Source organism: Polistes fuscatus, unplaced genomic scaffold (genome assembly GCF_010416935.1).
Source record: "Polistes fuscatus isolate 324 unplaced genomic scaffold, CU_Pfus_HIC Scaffold3, whole genome shotgun sequence".
NCBI classification, from domain to species: Eukaryota; Metazoa; Arthropoda; class Insecta; order Hymenoptera; family Vespidae; genus Polistes; species Polistes fuscatus.
This window is the reverse complement of record NW_025113107.1, coordinates 13908148-13932976: the sequence shown is the minus strand read 5'-3', so window position 1 is coordinate 13932976 and position 24829 is coordinate 13908148. Positions and strand designations below refer to the sequence as shown.

At 34.6% G+C, this 24829-nt stretch overlaps 4 protein-coding genes across 5 annotated transcripts in view; 1 reads left to right on the top strand and 3 right to left on the bottom strand.

Moving 5' to 3' along the window:
* Positions 1-484: 484 nt before the first annotated feature.
* On the bottom strand, positions 485-2564 carry LOC122519419 (coiled-coil domain-containing protein 112-like). Its single transcript, XM_043638827.1, has 6 exons — positions 2219-2564; positions 2044-2147; positions 1695-1973; positions 1005-1617; positions 697-918; positions 485-631 (listed from the first exon to the last, which is right to left on the bottom strand). Exons 1-6 carry the CDS (start codon positions 2437-2439, stop codon positions 574-576), a joined length of 1497 nt encoding a protein of 498 aa, XP_043494762.1. The 5' UTR covers positions 2440-2564; the 3' UTR covers positions 485-573.
* A 356-nt stretch (positions 2565-2920) lies between these two features.
* Positions 2921-24829, top strand: part of LOC122520197 (GAS2-like protein pickled eggs) — an 86693-nt gene continuing 64784 nt past the window's right edge. For both annotated transcript variants that reach the window (XM_043640234.1, XM_043640233.1), the window contains exon 1: positions 2921-3794. The gene's annotated coding sequence lies outside the window, so the exon portion shown is untranslated. The remainder of the gene's footprint in view (positions 3795-24829) is intronic.
* Positions 8793-12581, bottom strand: LOC122519418. The gene has a single exon (XM_043638826.1). It carries the CDS (start codon positions 12579-12581, stop codon positions 8793-8795), a length of 3789 nt encoding a protein of 1262 aa, XP_043494761.1.
* On the bottom strand, positions 12642-13913 carry LOC122519417. Its single transcript, XM_043638825.1, has one exon. It carries the CDS (start codon positions 13911-13913, stop codon positions 12642-12644), a length of 1272 nt encoding a protein of 423 aa, XP_043494760.1.

Here is a 24829-nt window from a genome sequence, read left to right as displayed (position 1 = left end):
ATTTAGAAAGTCCTAGGTGATTCTATATAGTTGTAAATGCTAATTAATACCGATTAACAAACTGTCCTGGATAAACTCAACGTTCGCTTACTCATAACTTATTATATACCATCGTCTGAGAAGAAACACACACGCATACACACAGAAAAGAAAAAAAGAAAACGAAAAAGAAAAAAAATAATAATGATAAACAAAAAAAAAAAAAGGTACGTTCGTAAAGAAAAATAAACATAAGTATATATCAATCGTTCGGCTCATTTCACCCCCGTGTTAACCCTTTTGTTTTATTCTTTTTCTTCATTTGTATGTTGAGAATGATTTGTTTTTTTTTATCATTTCTATATTTATGCGAAGTATAGTATTTTCTTTTTTTTTTCCATTCTCTCTTTATTTTTATGTTTAGAATACAATTTGCATGTTAAAATATATTTTATAATTAAAGCTATTATGTGTGTGGTATATATATGTATAGTGTTATACTGAGATACATTATTGCGACTAATTCATAATGGAAATTCCGTGTATGGAGTGAACTTTTGCGTGCATTTAAAAGAATAATGAAAGGTCGATTTATTAGAGAGCAAAATAATTTTGTAAATCTATAGACTCTTCGTTCCTCCAACGTGTATGTCTGCAAAGAACAACAAATTAATGGTACGTATTGTTAGTGTGATTAACTTCAATTAGTTTACTCACAGTTTTGGTAGATCTTTGATGTATCGTACTTTTTGATTATCATCTATTTTGTAATCCTCGATTTTACATTTTTCTTGCCACGCTTTCGTAGGTTTACACAATGTCGAGGTATTTGTATTATTTAATTGATATTTCCGCAATGTTCTCGATTTATTTAATCGAGTTTTATTCGTACGCGATAGTTGCATCCTTCTTTTTCTAACGTATTCCTCATCCTGTTTCCTTTAATTATGATTATTGATTAAAATTAATTTGTTTATAATTAAATAAAATAAATTCGCAGTGTGCGAGAAAATACGAAGACGTACCTAAATTCTTTGATCAAAATTGGATCATATTCTTGAATATTTTGTAATTCCTTTTTCGAATTTTCTAATAATTTATCCATCGATTTTTTATTCCTATAATCTCGTAAACTTTCTCGTATATTTTCTATCCTAATTCTTGTACGTTTTTCATCCAATGCTCGTTTAGATTCTAATCGCAATTTCGACTGTTCTTCGTCCATCAATCGTTTCTGTTCTTTTTCCAATTTCCACTTTTTTATTAATTCCTTTTTATTCAGATTTTTATCGGCAACTAAGTCGGATCTATTTTCCTTGTCGTTAAGTATATCTTTGTTTACAACATTCGAAGGAATTTTTTCAATTGGTAGATTATTTTGATCGATAATTCCTTCGTTTTGTAATTTTGTAACTTTGTTTAATTCCTTTCGCTTTCGCCATTCTTTTATTTTTGATCTTTGCTTCTCTCGTAGATCGAGATATAATTTGTACCAAGTTTCATGATTTATTATCGTTTCTATCGTCAAGTCTGGACACTTTCTTCTAATCGCGTTAACCAATGTTGGTACGTTTTTACACTGTTTTCGTATTTTTAAAAATAACGAATGATCCTCGTTGCTCCAATGTTGAGTGTAACCTTGGAATCAAACAACATTTCTATTTAAATTTCCTTGTAAAATGTCGGAACGTTTTTTAAATCGAATTTAGAAGCACCTGTTTTAGCGATCAACGTATGAAAATCTTCGATCTCTTCGTAATCATCGTAATCCTCGTGATTTTTTTTCTTATCTTTGTTAAGAGAAGACAAATCTATAGTTGATGATTTGATTGCTAAATTCACTGAATTATATTTATGTAAACGCGATGAAAATTCTTTTAAATCAGAGTCCAATTCATTTCCTTTTTCGGATAACGTTTGAAGAGGACAAGTATTCTTAAAATCGTCCAATTTTTTCGATATTCCAATTAGTTTCGATTTCAATTTGTTTACATCTAAATCAACGATCAAAAGTATTTATTTAAATCGATAAGTAGGGACTAAAATTTACATGAAATTTATTACCTAATTGTTGAATTTGTTCGGGGTCGGATATGATTAGTTTAACTGTCTTAACGTCGTTACTAATGTCAGAAATAGTTTTACGTAGAGTTGAAACAATATTTTGTCTACATGATACAAAAACAAAGGTTATACAAAAAACATGAATGTAACGAAATATTATAAACATCGAACGTACCTTTTGGCAGACAGTTCCTTCTCTTCTCTCGACAAACTTTTAATAACATCAGCATCGAGTTTCATATTATCTATTAAATTAACGAGTCCTCTCTCTAAAATATATTCCTGATTTTTTAATTTCATTAAACCCTTTAAATATTCCGATTTTTTAATCTTTTTTATTACCGACTTTACTTTGTTTTCTTCCACATTTTCACTGTTTTCTTTTCGCGTATTCATATTCGATTAATGTACACAACTATAAGGGGAGATTATTTATAATTATAGGAGATACTTTTTAAAAGAGTTTCGATTTCTTATTGTGCGTAGGGAATCGAACGGCTGTGCGTAGCACGTGCGTTTCCATGGCGATTTACGAAAGGTGTGCGTACACCTGCTCTTTTTAAAACGAAACGTATAAAACTATAAAAAAAGAAATAAATATAAAAATAATCTACACAGAGATATATATATCTTAATTTCGACGAAATAAAACAAAGAACAATATCGATGAGATATTTAAAAAAATTGTATAATAAAAAGTAAGATAAAAAAGTAAACTACATTATCGACCGCATATATGAGAGGTGTTCTCGCTTACCGACGGATTAATAGTGCTCTTCCTTATCGACTAATCGCTCCTGTTCGTCGCTATTCAGTGGCGCCCTCTAAAACGCCCGTCTTAGATCGTCAACCAATCGGAGACGCAGGATGCTCGTTTGGCTTTGAAAACGCGGCATTTATACGGGTGGACTGTACGTAGGCGCTTCAGTCTCTGGTTGGGACGCGAAAGTTTAGGAGTGTGGCTTTACGACGGATCCTCGGATTACGCGAGGCGCTCATATACACAGAGAGAGAGATAGAGAGAGAGGGAGAGAAAGAAATAGATAGAATATAACAACAACACACAACATAGAGATAGATAAAGTCCCGATCATATCACAGTTGATACATTGTTTACGTTATTCTCGCAGATGCAAAAAAAGGAGAGGTTCGAAATCGAAGACAACGACAAAGAAGAATCAGGAAATTTTTTCTAATATCGACGATTTCAATCTTTGCTTTAATTATTGCATTTAGCAAGTTTTTATTGTCGATCGGCCTAATAATCATCGTCATCATTCCCTTTCAAACGACGACGACGACGACGACGACGATTTAGCGTCGTTCTGTCGTCTTTTTCTTTTCTTTTTTTTTTCCTTCTTCTTCTTCTTTTTCTTCTCTCTCTCTTTTTATTCTTGAAAATCATTCGAGAATCGAGCTACGCGATTATTAAACCACGAAATGCTCGTCGTTGCTACATGCCGGAAAATTTCGTGATGTAGGCATTCGATCAATCGTAGTGATAGAAGAACCAAACCCCTGCTCGTGGTTATTATACTTCGACGAAGAGTTTCGTTATTGTTAGAACGCGCGCGTACGGGCGATTATTAATTTTTTTTTTTTTTTACACCGACTCGATGAACATACATATATATATGTATAATATTGGATAATATATTCCGGTGTGATTTATGCGATTTTTTTTCTCGTAAATGTACATCAACCACAACTGCACCTGAGGATCCAAGCTTGACTAAACAATACATTCACGCGTGAGTATATACTTTTCTATTTTTTCTTTATATTTATTATACTTTTTTCTTCTATCGCATTTTATACGATCGATGTAATAAAATTTAGGTTAATTAATCAATGAACATTTTGTCTATTGAAAATTTGTCGACTTTAATTTAGAGTCGTTATTAGAACGTTGATAGTTAACTTGATTAACGTAGTAGTTAATTTACTCGATAATCGAATTCAATTGTTTTGTTTTTTCAATACTATTTTTATTACTCGATCGTTCGTATTATCCCGTGAACTTTCTTCTCGTGTTCTTCCTAAAGTTCGTACATAAATAATGGGTAGAATAGAATGTTTGAGTTTGCGTGGAAGAATAATCGAAGAGAGGAGAGACTACGTTGTTCAGTTTTGATGAAAAAAAGAAAACGTTGAAATACTTGAATTGTGTGTGTTTGAAAAATTTATTGAATTTATTAGAACAAAACAAGTTAAGTATGAGAGACATGTTTTTACTTTTACGTAAGTTGAAATATTTGTTGTTGGGTATCTTAGAATCTGTTAATTCAAAGTTCTCATTAATTACGTAGCAAATTACACAGATAATAGATGGATAATCTTGAAAATGTTTCTCCACGAGATCTTACTCTCGAAACAAAAGCGTTAAAGGTGATAGTAATAGCACAGTGGTGGTGGTGTATTATAGATTAGTATTAGTTATAGTATAAGTATTTAAAATAGGTATCGTGGAAAATAATGGCGGGAACGATCGTGACTCGGAAAAGTCTCTCTTACATAGGATTAATACGGCAACTTCAAAAGCGTGCCGATTGAAATTCGAGATAAGGAAATCTCGTGCACTGGGATTAGAGAATTAGAACGGGCCTGGTTTATGAGAGCTCGGGATGTGTCATTATCTCGTTTCTTCAACGAATAGAAAGGAAGCGACTTATATACATACTACTTACTTATACAGTACACACACTATCCATCTCTCTTTCTCTCTCTTTCTCATTATTACAATGTTGACTCGGGCGTGTAAGTTTGACCTCGCAGATATACATTTCATTTTTTTGTATATTTAATTAATGAGTATTGCAAAAGAAAGATAGAATTACATATGATACATGTATACGAATATTTATATTGATTTTATAATTCGTACACGTATACACACATATGCATAACCAGGGTTGGGAAGTATCTCTGTGAATATTAATAAAAATGAATTTTTTGTTATATTTTTATAGTTTTATCGATAAAATTAAGACGAATAATTAATTGCAAATTTATAGGAGTAGCATGAATTACATATAATACATGTATACGAATATTTATATTGATCTTATAATTCGTACACGTACACACACATATGCATAACCAGGATTGGGAAGTATCTCTGCGGATATTAATAAAAATGAATTTTTTTGTTATATTTTTATAGTTTTATCGATAAAATTAAGACGAATAATTAATTGGAAATTTATAGGAGTAGCATGTAATTTATTTGAAAAACAGTACGATGGGTGTGATTCTTTGGGTCACCCTGTATATGCATATTATTAGGTCGCGATGCCGTAACGATAGATACGAGGAAATAGAGAGAGAGAGAGAGAGAGAGAGAAAGAGAGAATTTTTATCGAATTGAACAGTAAAGTTTCTGCACGCCTCGCACCCGCAAACAAAGGACGGATCGTATCGGAAGTATGTGTGCAAACTTTCTTTGTCAGACTTATCCGGCAAACGATTTTAACTCTAATATCATTTTGCAAGCGATTCTTCCCTAACAATCATCTATCCTCTTCCTATTTGTGTTATTTTCTGATCGTGAATTAAACTCGATCGAATGATCACGATTATTTTCTAGGACGAACGTAATATTGTTTTATCATTCGATTGTTTTGTTGAAATTTTGTTTTTTTTTCTTTTTTTTTTCTTTTCTTATCGGTAAAAATTTACATAATAATTTTACGTTTGTAAAAATTAATCGATGTCAATTTTAAAAAATTGATTTTAATTATTGATTTTCATATTATTAAACGTTAGTGTTTTCTTATTTTAAAATATAAAGCAAACGAGTTTTGCACACGGTTGTTTAATTACGAGAAATAGAAAATGGAAATTCGAGAGAGAGAGAATTAGTAGTCGTAGTTGGCGATTATCTCAACGGGTAGTTTCGTCAGTAATGACTCGATAACTCGATAATGATTGTATTTGCTAGAACGATTACTTTGAACCGTACCGAAGGTTGAAAAGTTCGACGAGAATCAACGACTATCTGCTTCGATGTAGATTACGACGAGAAGATGAACACAATTTCCCATCATTCTCTTTCTTCTTTCTACCTTTCTTTCTTTTTTTTTTTTATTCGTATAATTTAAAAAAGAAATATTGAAACGAGAGAACATTTTTCTTACACATATATGTAGGATATAAAAAAAATACTATTAATATTTATTAATATTTTTGGTATACACAAATAAATTTGTTTTTACACATTTCCATAGTACCGAATTACCGAATAATTTACTTTGTCTTTTCAAGATGAGATATCTTAGATATTTATTTTTCTAGGCACGTGATACGCATTATGCTCCTGCACGCTCACCACCCACAAACGATTTCCCCATTTATTTTCAACGTTTAATCCTCCCGTCTAGATTGCGAGTAACATCCTGAAATTGGCTGTGCTTTCGTGAACCATAGGATTATCCGCCGTGACTAATTGTAGGTGCATGAGCGCGAGAGTATCGGTCTTCTTTATTTTTTTTTTTTTTCGATGAAGGAAATAAACAAAAAGAAAACGAAAAAAAAAAGAAAAAAAAAGCGACAGAGAAAGAGAGAAATTAGAAAATTAGAATAAAAATCGAATTATTGTATACAGGATTTGGGGTCTCGAAACAAAAAAACATTTTTTTGACGAAGTGCAATTGATGTTTAGAAAAAAAAAAAACATTTGGTTTATTCTGTAGATTGTAAAAAAAAACAAAAGAAAAAAGGAAATAAAGAATTCGCATAGAAATTTCTTTGACAAAGTCAACCATAGAGCCAGGTGACATTTATGCGAGTTTCGTAGACACTTTAAAGATGTTTTTATACGGAGAAAGGAAAGAGAAAATAGTTTACGGTCTTTCGTGTCGGAGTGATTTGCATTGAAACGGCCATTGTGGATGGTAATCGAGTATTTTCCATCTGACACGGTACTACGATCGTTTTTCTATGTCTGTCTTTAAGTAACTCTTGCTTTTAAACGTTTCCCTTTTTTATTATTATTATTATTATTTTCTTTTCTATTTCCTCGTGCGTGTATTCCTTTCGACGACGTACTTTCTAATCCTTCAAAATTGCCGAAATTTCATTTCACACAATTTTCTTCTTTTTATTTATTACAAAATAGGACCCGTGACATTCTCGAATTTCTTTAATATTTCCGACAAATTCAAACAAGACGTGCTCTATAAAACCCGAACGAAAGAATAGATTTTCTCAATAATAAAATTTGATATTGTTTGTGCATTTATAGGAAAATCGTGACGAGACAATATCGTAACTTTTTTCAAATTGTAAGAGAAACGTTCTAAAACCTAAATTCTTACCTAACGCTCTTCTACAAACCAGATGTTCGTCTCCTAGTGTTAGGGTATAAGAATTGTTTGAAAGGTAGAATCCTAAAATGACCTACATTTTAAATTACAGAATTTTCCAAAATTCTTTTCTATTTTTCTTTTCCTTTTACTACGCACATTTTCATTCGATTATTTATCATTCGATCCCGTGCAGTTATTTTTTAATAAATCTTCTATTTCCTTAGAGAAAAAATACTTTTCATTTCTTTTGATGATTTTCTATCGTAGTCAAGTTATTCAAATTAACGAATAGATCGAGCTTAGAATATTCAATTTTACAGATAAAGAAAAGAAGAAAGACGAATGAATACATTGGTATATAGATTATAAAAGAGTGTGTAGGTGTGTGAAAGAGAGAAAGAAAAATAGTGTGAATCGTAATAGAAATAAAAAAGAATCTAAGTATATGAGTGTGTGTGTGTCTGCGTGAAAGAAATAAAAAAATAGTACGTAAATGTGCAAAAGAGAGAGAGAAAGAGAAATAATATAGATTACATGAGAAAGATTGCGTGGAAAATAAATAGAGTTAGTATAATAAACCTAATTGTATTTGCCAAAATTCCTCCAACACGGAGTCCTCCGGCGATTGGATTAAGCTTATTATAAGGAGGTGAAAAGGTGAATTAGAATAAATAAAAACACGTGGTTGAGCCAATAAGTGCAATGCTTTATTGGCTCGTCAGGGAAAAAGCCTTGCGGCAAAAAACCCTGGTTGTTATTAATACAATGGACGACGATGGATAACGGACATAGTCCGTAATCACTTCTCGTCACGATCACCCGGATGGGTAATCAAGTTGAAAGAAATAAAAATTATATCTCTCACCGTTAATTGTCGCCTCTACCTCTACTACCGGGTTACCACCTCTACGTCTATTACCGGGTATATCTCTAAGACGTATTCGTCTCAACAGATGAATTCCTTGCCTCTCTCTCTAATATTCCTTTCGCTTGTAGTCTCCGATTAACTTGTCTCCAAGTGTCCTCGTAGGCGTCCAGCGGTTGAATAGACCGAATGTCTTTTGTAATGGGCCCTGCAGGGTGCTCTCACTCGACGGTCGAGTGGTGGGGTTATGCATGCTAGTTACTAGTAACTCTCTATCGAATTAGTGGGCGCATAGTAATCTCGTATTTTAGTTACAATCGATTTTCGGCTATGATCGATTCCGATCGTACATACTCCCCCCGTTGAGAGGGTACCTATCAACAATATTCTTAACCTACGTAGGTATGACGTTAATTTCTTAATTTAGGTTACAATGGGTTTGTCGTAGATCGTTTAGCGTCGTTATAATGTCGCTGGCCAGGCGACTTATATATCTTGTATATCTTGTACGTACAAGCTTATCTATTGCAAATTACATTATGTCTTAATATTTCGTCTAGCGTGCATACTTAAACTATTCATCTATCACTTAATAAAGGACAGATGGTTGTCGCGTTTCGCTTGATGTTTCCGTGAGTAGTTTTTATGGTTACTACCCGAACCACGTCGTCTTCTCCGGGATGGACGTCTATGATCCGTCCCAATTGCCACCTCATGCAGGGTTGATTTTTATCGATGAGGATGACTATTGTGTCCTTCTCCAGTTTATATTGGGAATTATTCCATTTCTGTCGTTTCTGCAGCTCGCGTAAATATTCGATGTACCACCGTCGCCAGAAGTCTTGTCGCACCTTTGTAATGTGCTTCCATGACGATAGTCGATTTATCGGCGTGTTTTCGTAGTTTTCTTCTGGTAGCATATTAAGAGGTCTTCCTACTAAAAAATGTGCAGGTGTTAGAGCTGTCGCATCGTTCGGATCTGACGAAATAGGGCATAAAGGTCTCGAATTTAATATGGCTTCGATTTCGATCGCGAATGTGTTCAGTTCCTCATATGTAAATAAGGCTTCTCCTACCACCCGTCTAAAATGGTGTTTGAATGACTTAACCGCGGCCTCCCATAGACCTCCGAAATGAGGTGATAATGGGGGGTTGAAGTGCCACGAGATTCTTTGGTCGGTCGCGTAATTATGGATCTTTGTTTTGTACTCTTCCGATTCGATTAACGCGTATAATTCCCTTAATTGGTTGTTCGCCCCGACAAAATTGGTACCGTTATCCGAATATACGTGCGATGGAATCGCTCTTCGCCCCGTGAAGCGTCGAAAGGCGGCCAGAAAAGCGTCTGTTGTCAAGTCGCTGACTAACTCGATATGCACGGCCTTTATGCACATGCAGACGAAGATGCACCCGTATACCTTCACGCGACCCTTATTTCGGTATTTCTTTTCTTTCACATAGAGTGGACCAAAGAAATCCACTCCAGTGTGGGAAAACGCGATGGTTTCTTGGACTCGAGATCTCGGTAGATCGCCCATTTTGTATTGTATGCCAGATGCACGGAATCGAATGCAACGTACGCAATGACGTACGATTTTTCGCACTTGATTCTTACCGTCCAAAAGCCAAAATCGTTGGCGTATAGCGTAGAGAGTAGTTTGTATGCCGGCGTGAAAATTTTGTTCATGGAATTTCCGGATGAGGAGATCGGTCACGTGGTGGTGCGATGGTAATAATATTGGACATTTCTCCTGGAAAGGTAAGTTCGCATTCTTTAATCGGCCTCCTACTCGAATCAAGCCCGTTTCATCGATGATTGGGTTTAGCGCGGCGAGTCTTGCGCCCTTTACTCCCCCCGATTCAGTTAATCTATCCTTTTCGGCGCGAAATTGTTCATTTTGTATGAGCCTGAGTACGTGTCGTTCTGTATCTATTATTTCCGCGGTCGAAATTTCTCCCCGATATGAATTGGTTTTGACCCATCTTCTACATCTAGCTGTGATTCGTAATAATCGCGTGTAGTTAGAGAATCGCCGAAAGATGCTCTCCGGTTCGATCCGTGTCATCAATAATGGAATTTTTTTAAGTTCGGGTAGTTCGTCTGTCTCTGTTTCGGTCTGAATTGGCCATTCAAGTTCCGGTCGGTGAAGCCAAGAAGGGCCATGAAACCACGAATTGTTTTTTATGAATTCGCGTGGAAGTTGTCCGCGAGATAATGCGTCCGCGGGATTGTTCTCTGTACGTACGTGCCGCCACGTGATCCCTACACAAATTTCCTGGATTTCGCGTACGCGATTCGCCGTGAATTGTTTCAACGTGTTGGGATCCTTTCTTAACCAACCTAATACAATCGTGGAATCGGACCAAAAGATTATCTTGTTAGGTCTTATTCCGCAAGATGCCCGAATCTCTCTATATAGTCGAGCAAGCGTTAATGCTCCACACAATTCTAATCGCGGTATGGTCGTGTCCTTAAGTGGAGCCACGCGGCTCTTCGCGCAGAATAATCGTATGTGTACGTTACCAACTTGATCTCGCGATCTTACGTATAAACTGCCACCGTAACCCGCCTGACTCGCATCGCAAAATCCGTGGATTTGTACTTCAATGTGATTATCAATGATCAAACGTCTTTCAATGGTCAAATTGTCAATTAATTTTAATTGTTCTGCGAACCTTGTCCAGGAGGAATGCAATGCATTAGGTACCGACTCGTCCCACTCGACCTTAGTTTTCCAGCAATCTTGGATCAAGATTTTAGCTGTTAAGATAATGGGGCCTAATAATCCCAGTGGGTCATATATTTTCGCGATTTCCGACAGTATCCGACGTTTTGTGATTTTCTCATGAAGGTCTATCGGCGCGACTGTATAGATCAAATGATCATGATGTGTATTCCATGAAATTCCGAGTGTCTTTAGGATCGATGTTTCTCCGGAGAAGAATTCGACGTTAACCTTTTTTGTATCTAATTTATCGAGAATCGGCCTATAATTGGAAGCCCATTGCCGTATGTTAAAACCGCCTCGTTTTAATATCTCGATGGTCTGGTCTCGTATTCTCCCGAGTGTCTCTACATCGTCGGTTCCCGTGATGAGATCGTCGACGTATAAATCTCGGTTTAGAATCTCAGCTCCGAGGGGATAATTGACGCTTTCATCCGTCGCTAGTTGCTTTATGGTCCGAATGGCGAGAAAGGGTGCTGACGCTATACCGAATGTAACCGTATTGAGCTCGAACGTACGAATTCGATCCTTATGTATCCAAAATATACGTTGATATTGCCGATCGTCCGGATGTATCCATATCTGTCGATACATTTTCTCTATATCCGCGGTTAACACGTATCGATATGTACGAAATCGCAGTAAATGCTCCACTAATGTGTCCTGTATCGTAGGCCCGACTAACAATGTACTATTAAGGGAAATGCCCTGACTATTCTTTGCAGAAGCGTCGAATACGACTCGAACCTTCGTCGTTGTGCTGGTTGATTTAATAACGGCGTGGTGGGGAAGATAACAGCCGCCCGTCGGGTCGTCCTCGACAAGCGACATGTGTCCTAATGTTAAATATTCCTGCATGGTGCGCTCATACTCTTTCCGAAGTTCCGGGTTCGCGTTCAACTTTTTCCATAGGTTGTGGAAGCGACGTAAAGCTATATGATACAGCTCGCTGTAATCGTGTCCCTTTTCGCGGAATGGTAAACGCACTATATATCGTCCCGTTTCGTCGCGTTTTGTATTTTGAGTATAATGGGTTTCGCATTCTACTTCCTGTGTTCCTTCCGTTCGCGTCACGATCGCGTCCTCGATTAACCAAAACCTTTCTAATTGGTCTCTCAACTCTGTGGTCGCGAACAGTGCGGTTTTTTCTTTTGATTCTTCCGAGTCGATTCCGCCGACGACTACCCAACCTAACTGCGTCTTTTGAAGTATTAGATCGCCGCGGGCGCGTGACAAACGAAATTGTCCAACGGACATAAGGGATAACGTGGCTCCGGAACCTATCAAAATATCCACTGGTCGCGGTAAGTGAAACTGAGGGTCTGCTAATTTTCGATCGATTGGAATCTTAATAAGTTCTCGAGGAAAGACTTCGCTTGGAACTTGGTCGGCTATCTTGGGTACGATGAGTAATGAAAGGTTCCGTTTATATCGACTATCTAAGGATTGAATTGTTATCTCGATAATACCCGTCGATCGAGTTCGTGTATCATTAATGGCATTGATAGGAATTGAATACGGTCTGATTGGTAAACGTAATTCCTTCGCGACGTCTTCGGTTATAAAATGCGCTGCTGCGCAGGTGTCTAATAGTGCGCGGCATTGCTTATAAGTTCCGTCCCCCCTTCTCACGCGACACATCGCGCTCATGAGTAATTGAGGCGTTGTGCCTCGCGGGTTAACATGAAAAACTGGCCTAAGTCACAATGTTTTAGAATCGGTTTGAGACGCGGTCGCGACAGCTTCCCTTTTTGGCGACGGGCTTTCATAATTTTCCGCGTGATTATTTGAATCAGTTCTATGTAACGATGTATGATGCGGTCTGCAGCAAATCTGACAAAGTGGACCTGAACAGTTTCCTACATGTCTTTTTAAACAATTTGGACATAATCTCCGAGATTTTACTACTGTCCATCGCTCGAGCGGTGTCATGCGTCCGTATCGACTACAACGAAATAGTGCGTGAGAATCTCTTTTACAAAGGGTGCATTTCTGTTTAATCTCCGTGAGAAATGTACGCGTGGGTCTTACAATTTGTCGTTTCCGCGGTCGTAACGCGGTCGGTTCGGTGCGTTTACGTTTTTCGCGGGGCTCGTCTTTGATATCCGTCGTTAGCTTCTCCGAAGCACTGTATCGGTGGTCTATCTCTTTTAAAAATTTATAGAGTTCCTTGAGGGTAGGGTAATCGTCCGAATTGAGTTGTCGATCCCATTCTTCCCGAACGCGACGAGGTAAAAGGCGCTCGATAACGCGCACTGTTAGGGCATGAGGCTCGTTAAACGAATCAATCATGTTGAGATATGCCTCCGTATCTCTTATGAGTTTTTGAATCCCTCTTGCCGAATCATCCTCGGAGTGTGTTAAATCCAGAATCGCGTCGAGAAGTCTTGCTAGCAGTACGCGTTTTCTATCGTATTTTTCTAATAATGCTTCCCACGCGAGTTTGTAATTCGACCCGTCCCCTGAATATAGTGTAATCACTTCGAGTGCACGGCCCTGCAATGCATCTCGAAGATAGGCGTGTTTTTCTAGATCGGATATGTCCGACCGCGCGTCTATCAGAGTTAAAAAACCTTTCTTAAATTCTAACCATTTTTCTAATCTTCCATCAAATTTAGGTATCTCAATTCGTTTTAATTTAATCGGTCGGTCGGTCGTACTCGTCTGATTTGAAATTATACTGTTATCGTTCGGAATGTTAGCCGCGGGTATTGGATTTGGGTGAACTCTTGCTTCTATGGCATGGTACCGGCGTAATATTAACATTACTTCTTGTATTTCTTCTTCCCCTAAATCCTCATCATCACACTCCAGTTGTGCCTGATCGTATGCTTCTAAGTGTTTCGTGATTTTCTTAAATCGACCTACTAATGTTGTTTCATCTAATCTCTCCCCTTCAATTTCTTGTTCAAAAATTGTCAATTGCATTTTTAATGTCCTTCGTAACCGATTCAAACGTTCCTTCGGTTCCATCGTTTACCGGTTTTAATTATCTTACTTTTCGAAGATGGGTTAATGTAAATTATGTTGAATACGAAGATTTTAATATATGAATTTTTGTTATAATGCGTCGGGTTTCCGATTACGCGGTTACGGTCCTGAGCTGTGAGTTGGTAAAGAAGGGGGTGGGGGTCCCTTATCTATCGGCTCTATCGACGTCACGATTTCGTCGTTGCTTAATCTTATGTTTGAAAAAGTATCGTTGCTAAGCGATGTAACCGTGGAAACTGTTATCGCTCTTTGTCCGAAAACAAAGCGATTTGAAAATATGTATCGTTGCTAAGCGATGTAACCGTAGAAACAAAGCGATTTGAAAATATGTATCGTTGCTAAGCGATGTGACCGTATAAACTGTTATCGCGCTCTTTGTCCGAAGACAAAGCGATTTTCAAATTCTATTAATATACGTTACTTCGGTTAAAATTTGAAGTGGATTCGAATGAGTTATTTCCGATTTTAATATACCAATTTAGTAAGAAAGATGAGAGAAAATAATAAAATTTATACTAGAAATTACGAACTTCTACGGGGTTCGAAGACGTAATTTCCTATAGAATATTTTATAATATTTAAAGCGGATACGCATAAACGTATGCACAAATGATGCAATCTACTTATCTCCCTTTCGAATCCTTTGTGATGACTAGCTCGACGTGGCAGCGTGTATGTTCAGGAACTAGATTTTCTCAGTGGCGATTCCGTATACGCAGCTTCACTCAAACCAGGAATCAGAAATTCAGACCTCACAGGAGGCACCAAAATGTATTTGCCAAAATTCCTCCAACACGGAGTCCTCCGGCGATTGGATTAAGCTTATTATAAGGAGGTGAAAAGGTGAATTAGAATAAATAAAAACACGTGGTTGAGCCAATAAGTGCAATGCTTTATTGGCTCGTCAGGGAAAAAGCCTTGCGGCAAAAAACCCTGGTTGTTATTAATACAATGGACGACGATGGATAACGGACATAGTCCGTAATCACTTCTCGTCACGATCACCCGGATGGGTAATCAAGTTGAAAGAAATAAAAATTATATCTCTCACCGTTAATTGTCGCCTCTACCTCTACTACCGGGTTACCACCTCTACGTCTATTACCGGGTATATCTCTAAGACGTATTCGTCTCAACAGATGAATTCCTTGCCTCTCTCTCTAATATTCCTTTCGCTTGTAGTCTCCGATTAACTTGTCTCCAAGTGTCCTCGTAGGCGTCCAGCGGTTGAATAGACCGAATGTCTTTTGTAATGAGCCCTGCAGGGTGCTCTCACTCGACGGTCGAGTGGTGGGGTTATGCATGCTAGTTACTAGTAACTCTCTATCGAATTAGTGGGCGCATAGTAATCTCGTATTTTAGTTACAATCGATTTTCGGCTATGATCGATTCCGATCGTACACTAATCGTTAAAGTATAAAAATAAAAACTAATTTAATAGACTATATACGAAAGAGTGAGATAGCAAAGATGATAATGAGAGTGTGCGAAGAAAATAGAAAGAGAATATTATTAGAATATTATATTAATATTATTAGAATATTATTCAACGATTTTACAGATGGAGTAGTGGTGGATTTTACAGATGTATAGGTGTGTGAAAGAAGGAAAGAAAATAGTGTGAATCGTAATAGAAATAAAAAAAGTCTAAGTATATGAGTGTATGTGTGTCTACGTGAAAGAAAGAGAAAAATAGTACGTAAATGTGCAAAAGAGAGAGAGAGAGAAAAATAATATAGATTACATGAGAAAGATTGCGTGGAAAATAAATAGAGTTAGTGTAATAAACCTAATCGTTAAAGTATAAAAATAAAAACTAATTTAATAGACCATATACGAAAGAGTGAGATAGCAAAGATGATAATGAGAGTGTGCGAAGAAAATAGAAAGAGAATATTATTAGAATATTATATTAATATTATTAGAATATTATTCAACGATTTTACAGATGGAGTAGTGGTGGATTTTACAGATGTGTAGGTGTGTGAAAGAGGGAAAGAAAAATAGTGTGAATCGTAAGAGAAATAAAAAAAATCTATGTGTGTCTGCGTAAATAAAAAGTACGTGTAATAGTACGTAAATGTGCAAAAGAGAGAGAGAAAGAGAGAAAAATAATATAGATTACATGAGAAAGATTGCGTGGAAAATAAATAGAGTTAGTATAATAAACCTAATCGTTAAAGTATAAAAATAAAAACTAATTTAATAGACCATATACGAAAGAGTGAGATAGCAAAGATGATAATGAGAGTGTGCGAAGAAAATAGAAAGAGAAAGAGATGTAATATAGATCATGCGAGAAAGAGAATACGTACACGTGCGTGTATGTCTGTATGTGTATGTGAGAGAGAGAAAGAGTGAGTGAGTGAGTGAGTGAGTGAGTGAGAGAAAAGGAAGGCGTTGAGACTCGTTACGACTCTACCACTCCGTTTAAAAGTGAATGGAGAACCTGCTCATTCACAAGATTTTCTTCCGAGGGGGCGCGCTCGCGTGTCCGAGCTGTGTTGCCCAGCTTGCTTCTCGATCTTGCATGTGTGTGTATGTGTGTGTTTCAAAGAGAAAGAGAGAGAGAGAGGACGTTGTCGCAAGGTACAGATAAATCACGTGCGGATTTACTGCGTTTGCCGCATCTCATCGCGGAAAAGAAAAAAAGAAAAGAAAAGAAAAGAAAATAAAAGAAAAGAAAAGAAAGGGGAATAAAATGAGAACTACAGTGATTTTATTTCTCTTTCTCTCTCTCTCTCTTTCTTTTTTTCTTTCTCTTTCTTTCACTTTCATCTCTTTTTTCTTTTCTTTGTACTTTTCTCTCAACCCCTTTTTTCAGGGTTTATATACGTAGGAACAAAAATACGTATGTGTTGGTAGGCGTATATTTCTACACGTATACGGGTACTATAGCACATAGCAATTTTCTATTCGAAAATGCGTGAAAAGCTTTGAATTATGTATATGTGTGTGTGTGTGTACGCAGCTTTATAGAAGAGTACAGAAGGTTTTTTCTTCTTGTTTTTTTTCTTTTTTTAAAAGACTGGTTGGACGATTTAAAAAGATGAACGCTAGACTCGGTGCTGTTTCTGCTGCTGTTGCTGCAGTTCGCGGTGGTCGATCATTGCGCGAAAAGTCGGAAAAAAGAATTTGATATTCTCCCCCCTTATTTCGCTTTGAAACCGAATTCGTTTATATAATTTACGTTTTTTAAAAAAAAAAATACTGCGAGTGATTTTTTCAACGAAGCCACCTAGCACCAAAATCTTTTTTTTTCGATTTCTTTCGTAATTTGCGTCGCAATTAACGTCGCTTGGAAATCTCTCCATTTTTTTTTTTCCTTTTTTTTTCTTTTGTTCGTTCCACAATTATACACGCGCGAGTGTATCTTACGTATAATTATATTTATAAATATATTTTTTTAATTACACAATTCGTATATTTTATATATATATATAAATGCTTGTACGAAAGTGTGGAAATTATGAATATATATATAAATAATATATAATAATATATATATATATATTTTTTTTTATTTTATATATTTATATCTTTTTTTTATTTTATATTTATTTTTTTATTTTATATATATATATATATTTATTATGAAAATATAAATTATGAAAATTAATATCGTAACAGGTTTGATAAAGATAAGATAGAGAGAGAGAGAAGAAAAAAAAATCACAGAAAATTCTACAAAATAAATAGGGGCGGGGACTACTAAAAGCATGTCGACAAGGAAGAAAAAAATAACGAAGGTAGAAAAGACTAATCAATCTCGGCATACTCGAAAGGAGCTTAATGATAAACGACTTGAGAAATGTTACGGACATTATCGACCGTACGTCGAGCTTAGGGTTACACAAAGTCGAGATATCGCGATATTATTTTTGTTTCTTTTCTATCGTATACCGAACCCTACCTGCTTTTCTTTCTCTCTCTCTCTCTCTCTTTACAAGAGAAATGTTATGAACTCACAATCAGAGATATTCGTGATTTGCATGCGACACTATGAGACCCAACCATAACTACAACTTACAACTTACAACTACAACTAAAATTGTAATGACAACGATAAAAGGAACAGGTTCATTTTCTACGATCATGAAATAGAATGAATGAAATCGTAAAGCCTCTCTCTCTCTCTTTCTATTCGCATTTGTGTATGTGTGTGTGCGTGCATAGAAAGGGTCGTTGAGTGCTCGTGTCGTGAGAGGGTTGAACTTTTATTGGCTTCTTCTCGAGTCTCCTGGCTAGCGAATGCAATTATTATGCAAAATAATATGCTCGACCTCTTACGATTGAACCGATAAAAAGTCTCTGCTGCAAGTTTTTTTTTCGCGTCGTCGAATTATTCCACCATCGTCAATTTTTGCAATCATTCTTATACGATTTCTTCTCGATGTGTTATATTTTCTGGGCTGGGTCAAACATTATTTCTATACAAATATATTCCTTTCTTTGCTTTTTTTAAATCTAATTAACTATCACGTAGAAATCGTGAATCAAACGTCGTAGAAAAAGATCATTCGGTATTTGACTTTAAACCGAGATCCGCCATATTGATAAATTCGCACCGATGTGAAACTTTGCGTTTCTTTTTTTCTTTTGCGTTATATGCTAATCCCGTGTGTGAGATTTTCCATAGAATTAAAACGATTATTTAGCTTGGAATATATTCCTTCCTCAACCCACCCCCCCTCTTCCAACCCCCCCATCCTTCTCCTTCTCCTTCTCTTTTCTCTTTCTCGTATGATATTTGTTCTGTTTAACGGTAGCAACGAGAGAACATTGTAAACGCGTCCTGGGGGCCAGAGAACAACACGTCGTGTTCCTTCGGTACCAATAATTATGCAGAATCTGATATCCGTCTTCGTGTCTGAAGGAAAAGAGATCCGCATAGTCGATACTTAATGGCCCGTAAAAGAGGGAATGGACCATTAATTGCGACAAAGTTCTCCTATCGATAACAAACGCCAGATTCACGTTTCTTATTTTCTTAACTATTTTTTTTTCTTTTTTCTTCTATTTTTTTTTCTTCATTTGCTATTTCATTCTCTTTCGTATACAATTATTCTATAAATATATCATATAGAGATAATATTTATGACAATTAAACTAGGTCAATCAATTAATATTTTTATTTATTTTACGTTACAATTATTTATATCGCAATTTTTATTTTTGTATATTAAAAAAAGGAAACAAAGAACTATGGCCGAATGTATTTTTTTTCTATAAATATATCATATAGCGATAATATTTATGACAATTAAACTAGGTCAATCAATTAATATTTTATTTATTTTACATTACAATTATTTATATCGCAATTTTTATTTTTGTATATTAAAAAAAGAAAACAAAGAACTATGGCCGCATGTATTTTTTTTTATTTGCTATTTCACTCTCTTTCGTACACAATTATTCTATAAATATATCATATACCGATATATATAATATTTGCGACAATTAAACTAGGTTATTCAATTAATACCTAATATATTTTATTTTAGAAAACAAAGAACTATGGACGAATGTATTTTTATTTTTTCTATTTTTCTTTATTTGCTATTTCACTCTCTTTCGTATACAATTATTCTATAAATATATCATATACCGATATATATATAATATTTATGACAATTAAACTAGGTCAATCAATTAATACCTAATTTATTTTACATTACAATTATTTATATCGCAATTTTTATTTTTGTATATAAAAAAAAGAAAACAAAGAACTACGGCCGAATGAACGAACGTCTGGAAGAAATTTCGGTATGGTGGTAATAACGAGGAAAGGAGTTAAACTAGCTCGAACTATTCGCCGAAAGTTTTATTATTCATGGTGTACGAAGTAAAAAGGGTGGGAATATAAAGAGGTGGGTGCCCTTCGCACGAGTCATTCCTATAGTAACCCGCAACGTAAGTTTACCTACGTGAACATACTTTAAAGGAGCGCCACGTACCTCCTAACGGTATATCGCAACCATTCTACATATGAGTGTGTGTGTGTGTGTGTGTCTACATATGTGTATATAAGTTTGGTATATATCAAATAAATACTAGCATGCATATATGTTCATAGTATACTAATGCGTTTAGATGGACGGATAAATGGATGGATGAAATATCGATTGCACGTCATGAGAAAGAAAGAGAGAGAGGAGGAGGAGGAGGAGTAGGGGGGAGGAAGGTGGAGGGATAGAAAGCATTGCTAGAAGGTAGTAAAGTCAAGGACAAAAGAATATGTAAATCATTTATTCGCCATGTGATGAATAACAAGGCAATAGTAATCATTTTCCAAGTAACGATCAACACTTATTTTTTCATTCAAACATAGAGCATTAATTATTTCTATTATTCATTCGATCTATTGATCGATCGATCATCAATCATCTTTCGTACGTAATCTATTATATATTTCATTGTCAGATTAATTACATGTATTTTTCTTGTGATTATATATTATTATTTATTAATATTCACGCACGCAATTAATGATATAGATTAGATTTATTCTATTAAAGCAAAATGTTTGAAAAATTTCTACGTAAATTCGTAATAGAAAATATTTACGAATGCCTTTATTAAAGTATAGTTATATATCGAGGAATGAGTTGTTTTTTTTTCTTCGAATATTATCAAAAAAAATTCAATATTCACAAAAAAAAAAATAAAACTGCCTTTATTTTTAATGACATGATATTAAGTTGATATTAAAAATCATTCGAAAATTTATATCAGTTTATTAGATTTTCATGGGTAAATAAGTAAAAAATATTTGAAACTTTTTGATCAGTTGTGTATGCACTTTTACGCGTGGTATGTATGGTGGATGTAATTCGTTGGTGAGAATTGAAAATTTGTATTTTTAATGACATCTTGACGAATTCGAATAATTGAATATTTTGTCCATGTTTTCTAATAGAATCTTGTCAAAGATGATATCTTAGTAGAAAAATTCTCATTAAACTGATTGTAATTGTTAAAATTAATAAAATGAATACTACGAGAACATCAGAGTATGCCGAAAATCTCTTGAAACGTAATTCAACTTGATATTAAAAATCATTCGAAAATTTATATCAGTTTATTAGATTTTAATGGGTAAATAAGTAAAAAATATTTGAAACTTTTTGATCGGTTGTGTATGCACTTTTACGCGTGGTATGTATGGTGGATGTAATTCGTTGGTGAGAATTGAAAATTTTTATTTTTAATGACATCTTGACAAATTCGAATAATCGAATATTTTTTCCATGTTTTCTAATAGAATCTTGTCAAAGATGATATCTTAGTAGAAAAATTCTCATTAAATTGATTTTAATTATAAAAATTAATAAAATGAATACTAAGAATATCAGAGTATGCCGAAAATCTCTTGAAACGTAATTCAACTTGATATTAAAAATCATTCGAAAATTTATATCAGTTTATTAGATTTTCATGGGGAATAAGTAAAAAATATTTGAAACTTTTTGATCGGTTGTGTATGCACTTTTACGTGTGTTTGTATGGTGGATGTAATTCGTTGGTGAGAATTGAAAATTTGTATTTTTAATGACATCTTGACAAATTCGAATAATCGAATATTTTTCCATGTTTTCTAATAGAATCTTGTCAAAGATGATATCTTAGAAAAATTCTCATTAAATTGATTGTAATTGTAAAAATTAATAAAATGAATACTACGAGAACATCAGAGTATGCCGAAAATCTCTTGAAACGTAATTCAACTTGATATTAAAAATCATTCGAAAATTTATATCAGTTTATTAGATTTTCATGGGTAAATAAGTAAAAAATATTTGAAACTTTTTGATCGGTTGTGTATGCACTTTTACGTGTGTTTTGTATGGTGGATGTAATTCGTTGGTGAGAATTGAAAATTTGTATTTTTAATGACATCTTGACAAATTCGAATAATCGAAAAATTCTCATTAAATTGATTGTAATTGTAAAAACTAATAAAATGAATACTAAGAACATCAGAGTATGCCGAAAATCTCTTGAAACGTAATTCAACTTGATATTAAAAATCATTCGAAAATTTATATCAGTTTATTAGATTTTCATGGGGAATAAGTAAAAAATATTTGAAACTTTTTGATCAGTTGTGTATGCACTTTTACGTGTGGTATGTATGGTGGATGTAATTCGTTGGTGAGAATTGAAAATTATAGGAGAAGGAGGAGGAGGATGAGGAGGGGGATGAGGGGGATGAGGAGGGGGATCGTAAAAGCGCGGATTACACGTCGTAATAATGTTTCTTCGACCCACGCAACTTGTTCACCGTGGGGCTCGCGAGAGACACTCCTAACGACTTCGTCGACGGTACGCTTTCATTTCACCGTCTTGTTATTATATGGACACCATGCAACGTTGTTCCCTTTTAATCGTTCTAATCCAATAAGTCGCGTAAATAGTCTACGAGAAGGTTCAGCTCGTAAATCCGGAAAAGCCATTTGGACCGACGACTTGCGCGAGTAAAGGGGAAGACAAAAATAAGAAGAAAAATAAGAAGAAGATGAAGAAGAAGAAGATGATGATGATGACGATGATTAAAATGAGGAAGGAATATTATTTATGGTATAATAGAAAGCAGATCTCTTTCGGTAATACAAAACGATTGGAAAACTAAGTGATTTTATTTCGAGTAAGCAATAAATTTCATGTCCGTTAGTTAGAGTCGTTCGAAAAATATTTATAGACTGGTTTGTACTGTTTCGCGAGAGTGTTTTTTACTTTTTCCTTTCCTTTCCTTTTCTTTTTTTTTGCTTTACTTTTTTTTAAATTAATTACTCTTTCCCGAGACCACGCAGTCGGAGAGTTGTACTTTTATAAATTAAGAAACAAATATATATATATAGTTGGAAAAAAAATTCTTAATCGATTTTTAAGACGATCAAGAGACTTTTAAGATCCATCGAGTAATAATTAAATATTAAATAATCATATTAAATTAACGTACGAAACGAAAATGATATTAAATGAATTCGAGATTATTGCGCAGAGATTTTGTTCAACGACCGTATGTAAAGTTTGACGTTAATGAAAAAGAATAGAAGATGAAAATCTCGTTGAAAACGTCTTAAATAACATTGAAAAAAAAAAAAATAAAAAAAAAGTATAGTTATTTACTCAGGCAGTATAGAGTAAGGCCAAATCTCGATTATCTTGAGACTCTCTTGTTGGTTAGAAGATACGCACGTAGGATAAAGTAGACGTTTATTACACGAGTGTCGTTTAAAGCGTTGCAAGCATCTTTTCTTTCTTTCTATCTTTTGTATATATATATAAATGCATTTATGTATACGTGTATTCCATGTGTTTATATACGCACGCGATTTAATTTGCACACAAAGTACGTACTTCGCGTTTTGCGTACGCTCACGATCGAGAGGATAAGAAAGTGTCATTCCAGAGAATGCCAGATAAGTTTTACGAGCACGAATATCTTTCCTGTTAAATAAAGAATGTTTTATAAATGAAGATTGTTAAGAAAAAGAAAGAAAGAAAGAAAGAGAGAGAGAGAGGGAGAGAGAAATAACTCGAGAAGTTAAAAGAAAACATTATTTATTTTTATACATTTTTTAATCATTTCTTAAAAATTTTTTATCACTTTTATTTAATTATTTGATTATTACCATTTCCATATTTTATTTACCATAAAATATGGTTAATTATTAGCATATTTGATTATTAAACCATTTCTTAACAATTTTTATGACTTTTATTTAATTATTTGATTACAAATCAGATCGAATAAATCGTTCGAGTTTTTTCATGAATTCTAATTTTGTTTACTTCTTTTTTTTTTTAGTGGAATTTTTGATCCCCGGCTTGCGTGATATAAATATAAAGGATTTAAAAGTGAAGAGAAATATATTTAAGATGTTAGATACTTCGGATATAAATATTTCGTATTTAGAAGGGGCACACTTAAAACACAACTGATTTAGTAACTCGTTAGGTTCATCCACGTGATGATAACGGTCGAGTATTTAGTCGTAAATTAGCAAGTAGCTTCTTACTCTATCGTTTATTCCTTGTACTATTCGTGCTAGTTCTCCTCGATCTTATTCTTCTTCTTATTCTTCTTATTCTCCTTCACCTTCCAGGCTTAAGAGGGACATTTTAATACCATTTCGCCACGCGATTAAACGGACCCATCGTCCATAAATCCTTCCTTCCTTCCTTCCTTCCTTCCTTCCCATTTCTTAAGTGAAAAACAACAACTACAACGATAACTCTGTTTCGTTTTAATCAATGTTATTATCGATTCCAACTATTTATAATTAACGAAATTTCACAACACCCAAAATTTTAGGATTCTTACGAATTTATCATTTGGAATATATTTTATTTAGAAATATTTTCGTAATAGGTATTTTTTGGGTATCGATTAGTTATTTGCTTTTTTTTTTATTTTTTATTTTTTTTTCTCTAGAAAGAGATACATCCTTATGAATATTAACGAGCGTGGGATTTCATAGCGCATACGCACACACACACATAGAACCGCTCTTTAATCGGCCAATTCACTTTCTCTTCGTTTTAGCTAACTCAAGTTTTACGATCGTGAACGATGCGGACATTGAACGTTCGCGTGATTGGCGTTCTTTGAAATTTAGATACTAGGAAGAGACGATTCATTAATTTTTCGTTATATTATATTATGCTCGTGTGTGCGTGTATGTGCTTTCTATCTTTGAATAATTAATACCGAAATAGATGGAACACGTATTTATTATTAATGAGATAAAATTTACAAAGTGTTCTCTAGGTAGTTTCCTTTACTTAATTATTCAACGATAAATTACTTTTTTTATTTTTTTAATTACGATCCGAGAAGAACAAATTAGCTGTTAGAAATAAAATCATATTTGAGAATGATTTAT

Coding starts and splice junctions, on each gene's coding strand:
- LOC122519419 (XM_043638827.1), bottom strand. CDS start 2,439: ATGAATACGCGAAAAGAAAACAGTGAAAATGTGGAAGAAAACAAAGTA. Junction 1,618..1,694: donor TACGTTGATCGCTAAAACAG/GTGCTTCTAAAT, acceptor TTTGATTCCAAG/GTTACACTCAACATTGGAGC. Junction 632..696: donor ATCAAAGATCTACCAAAACT/GTGAGTAAACTA, acceptor TGTTCTTTGCAG/ACATACACGTTGGAGGAACG.
- LOC122519418 (XM_043638826.1), bottom strand. CDS start 12,581: ATGTGTCGCGTGAGAAGGGGGGACGGAACTTATAAGCAATGCCGCGCA.
- LOC122519417 (XM_043638825.1), bottom strand. CDS start 13,913: ATGGAACCGAAGGAACGTTTGAATCGGTTACGAAGGACATTAAAAATG.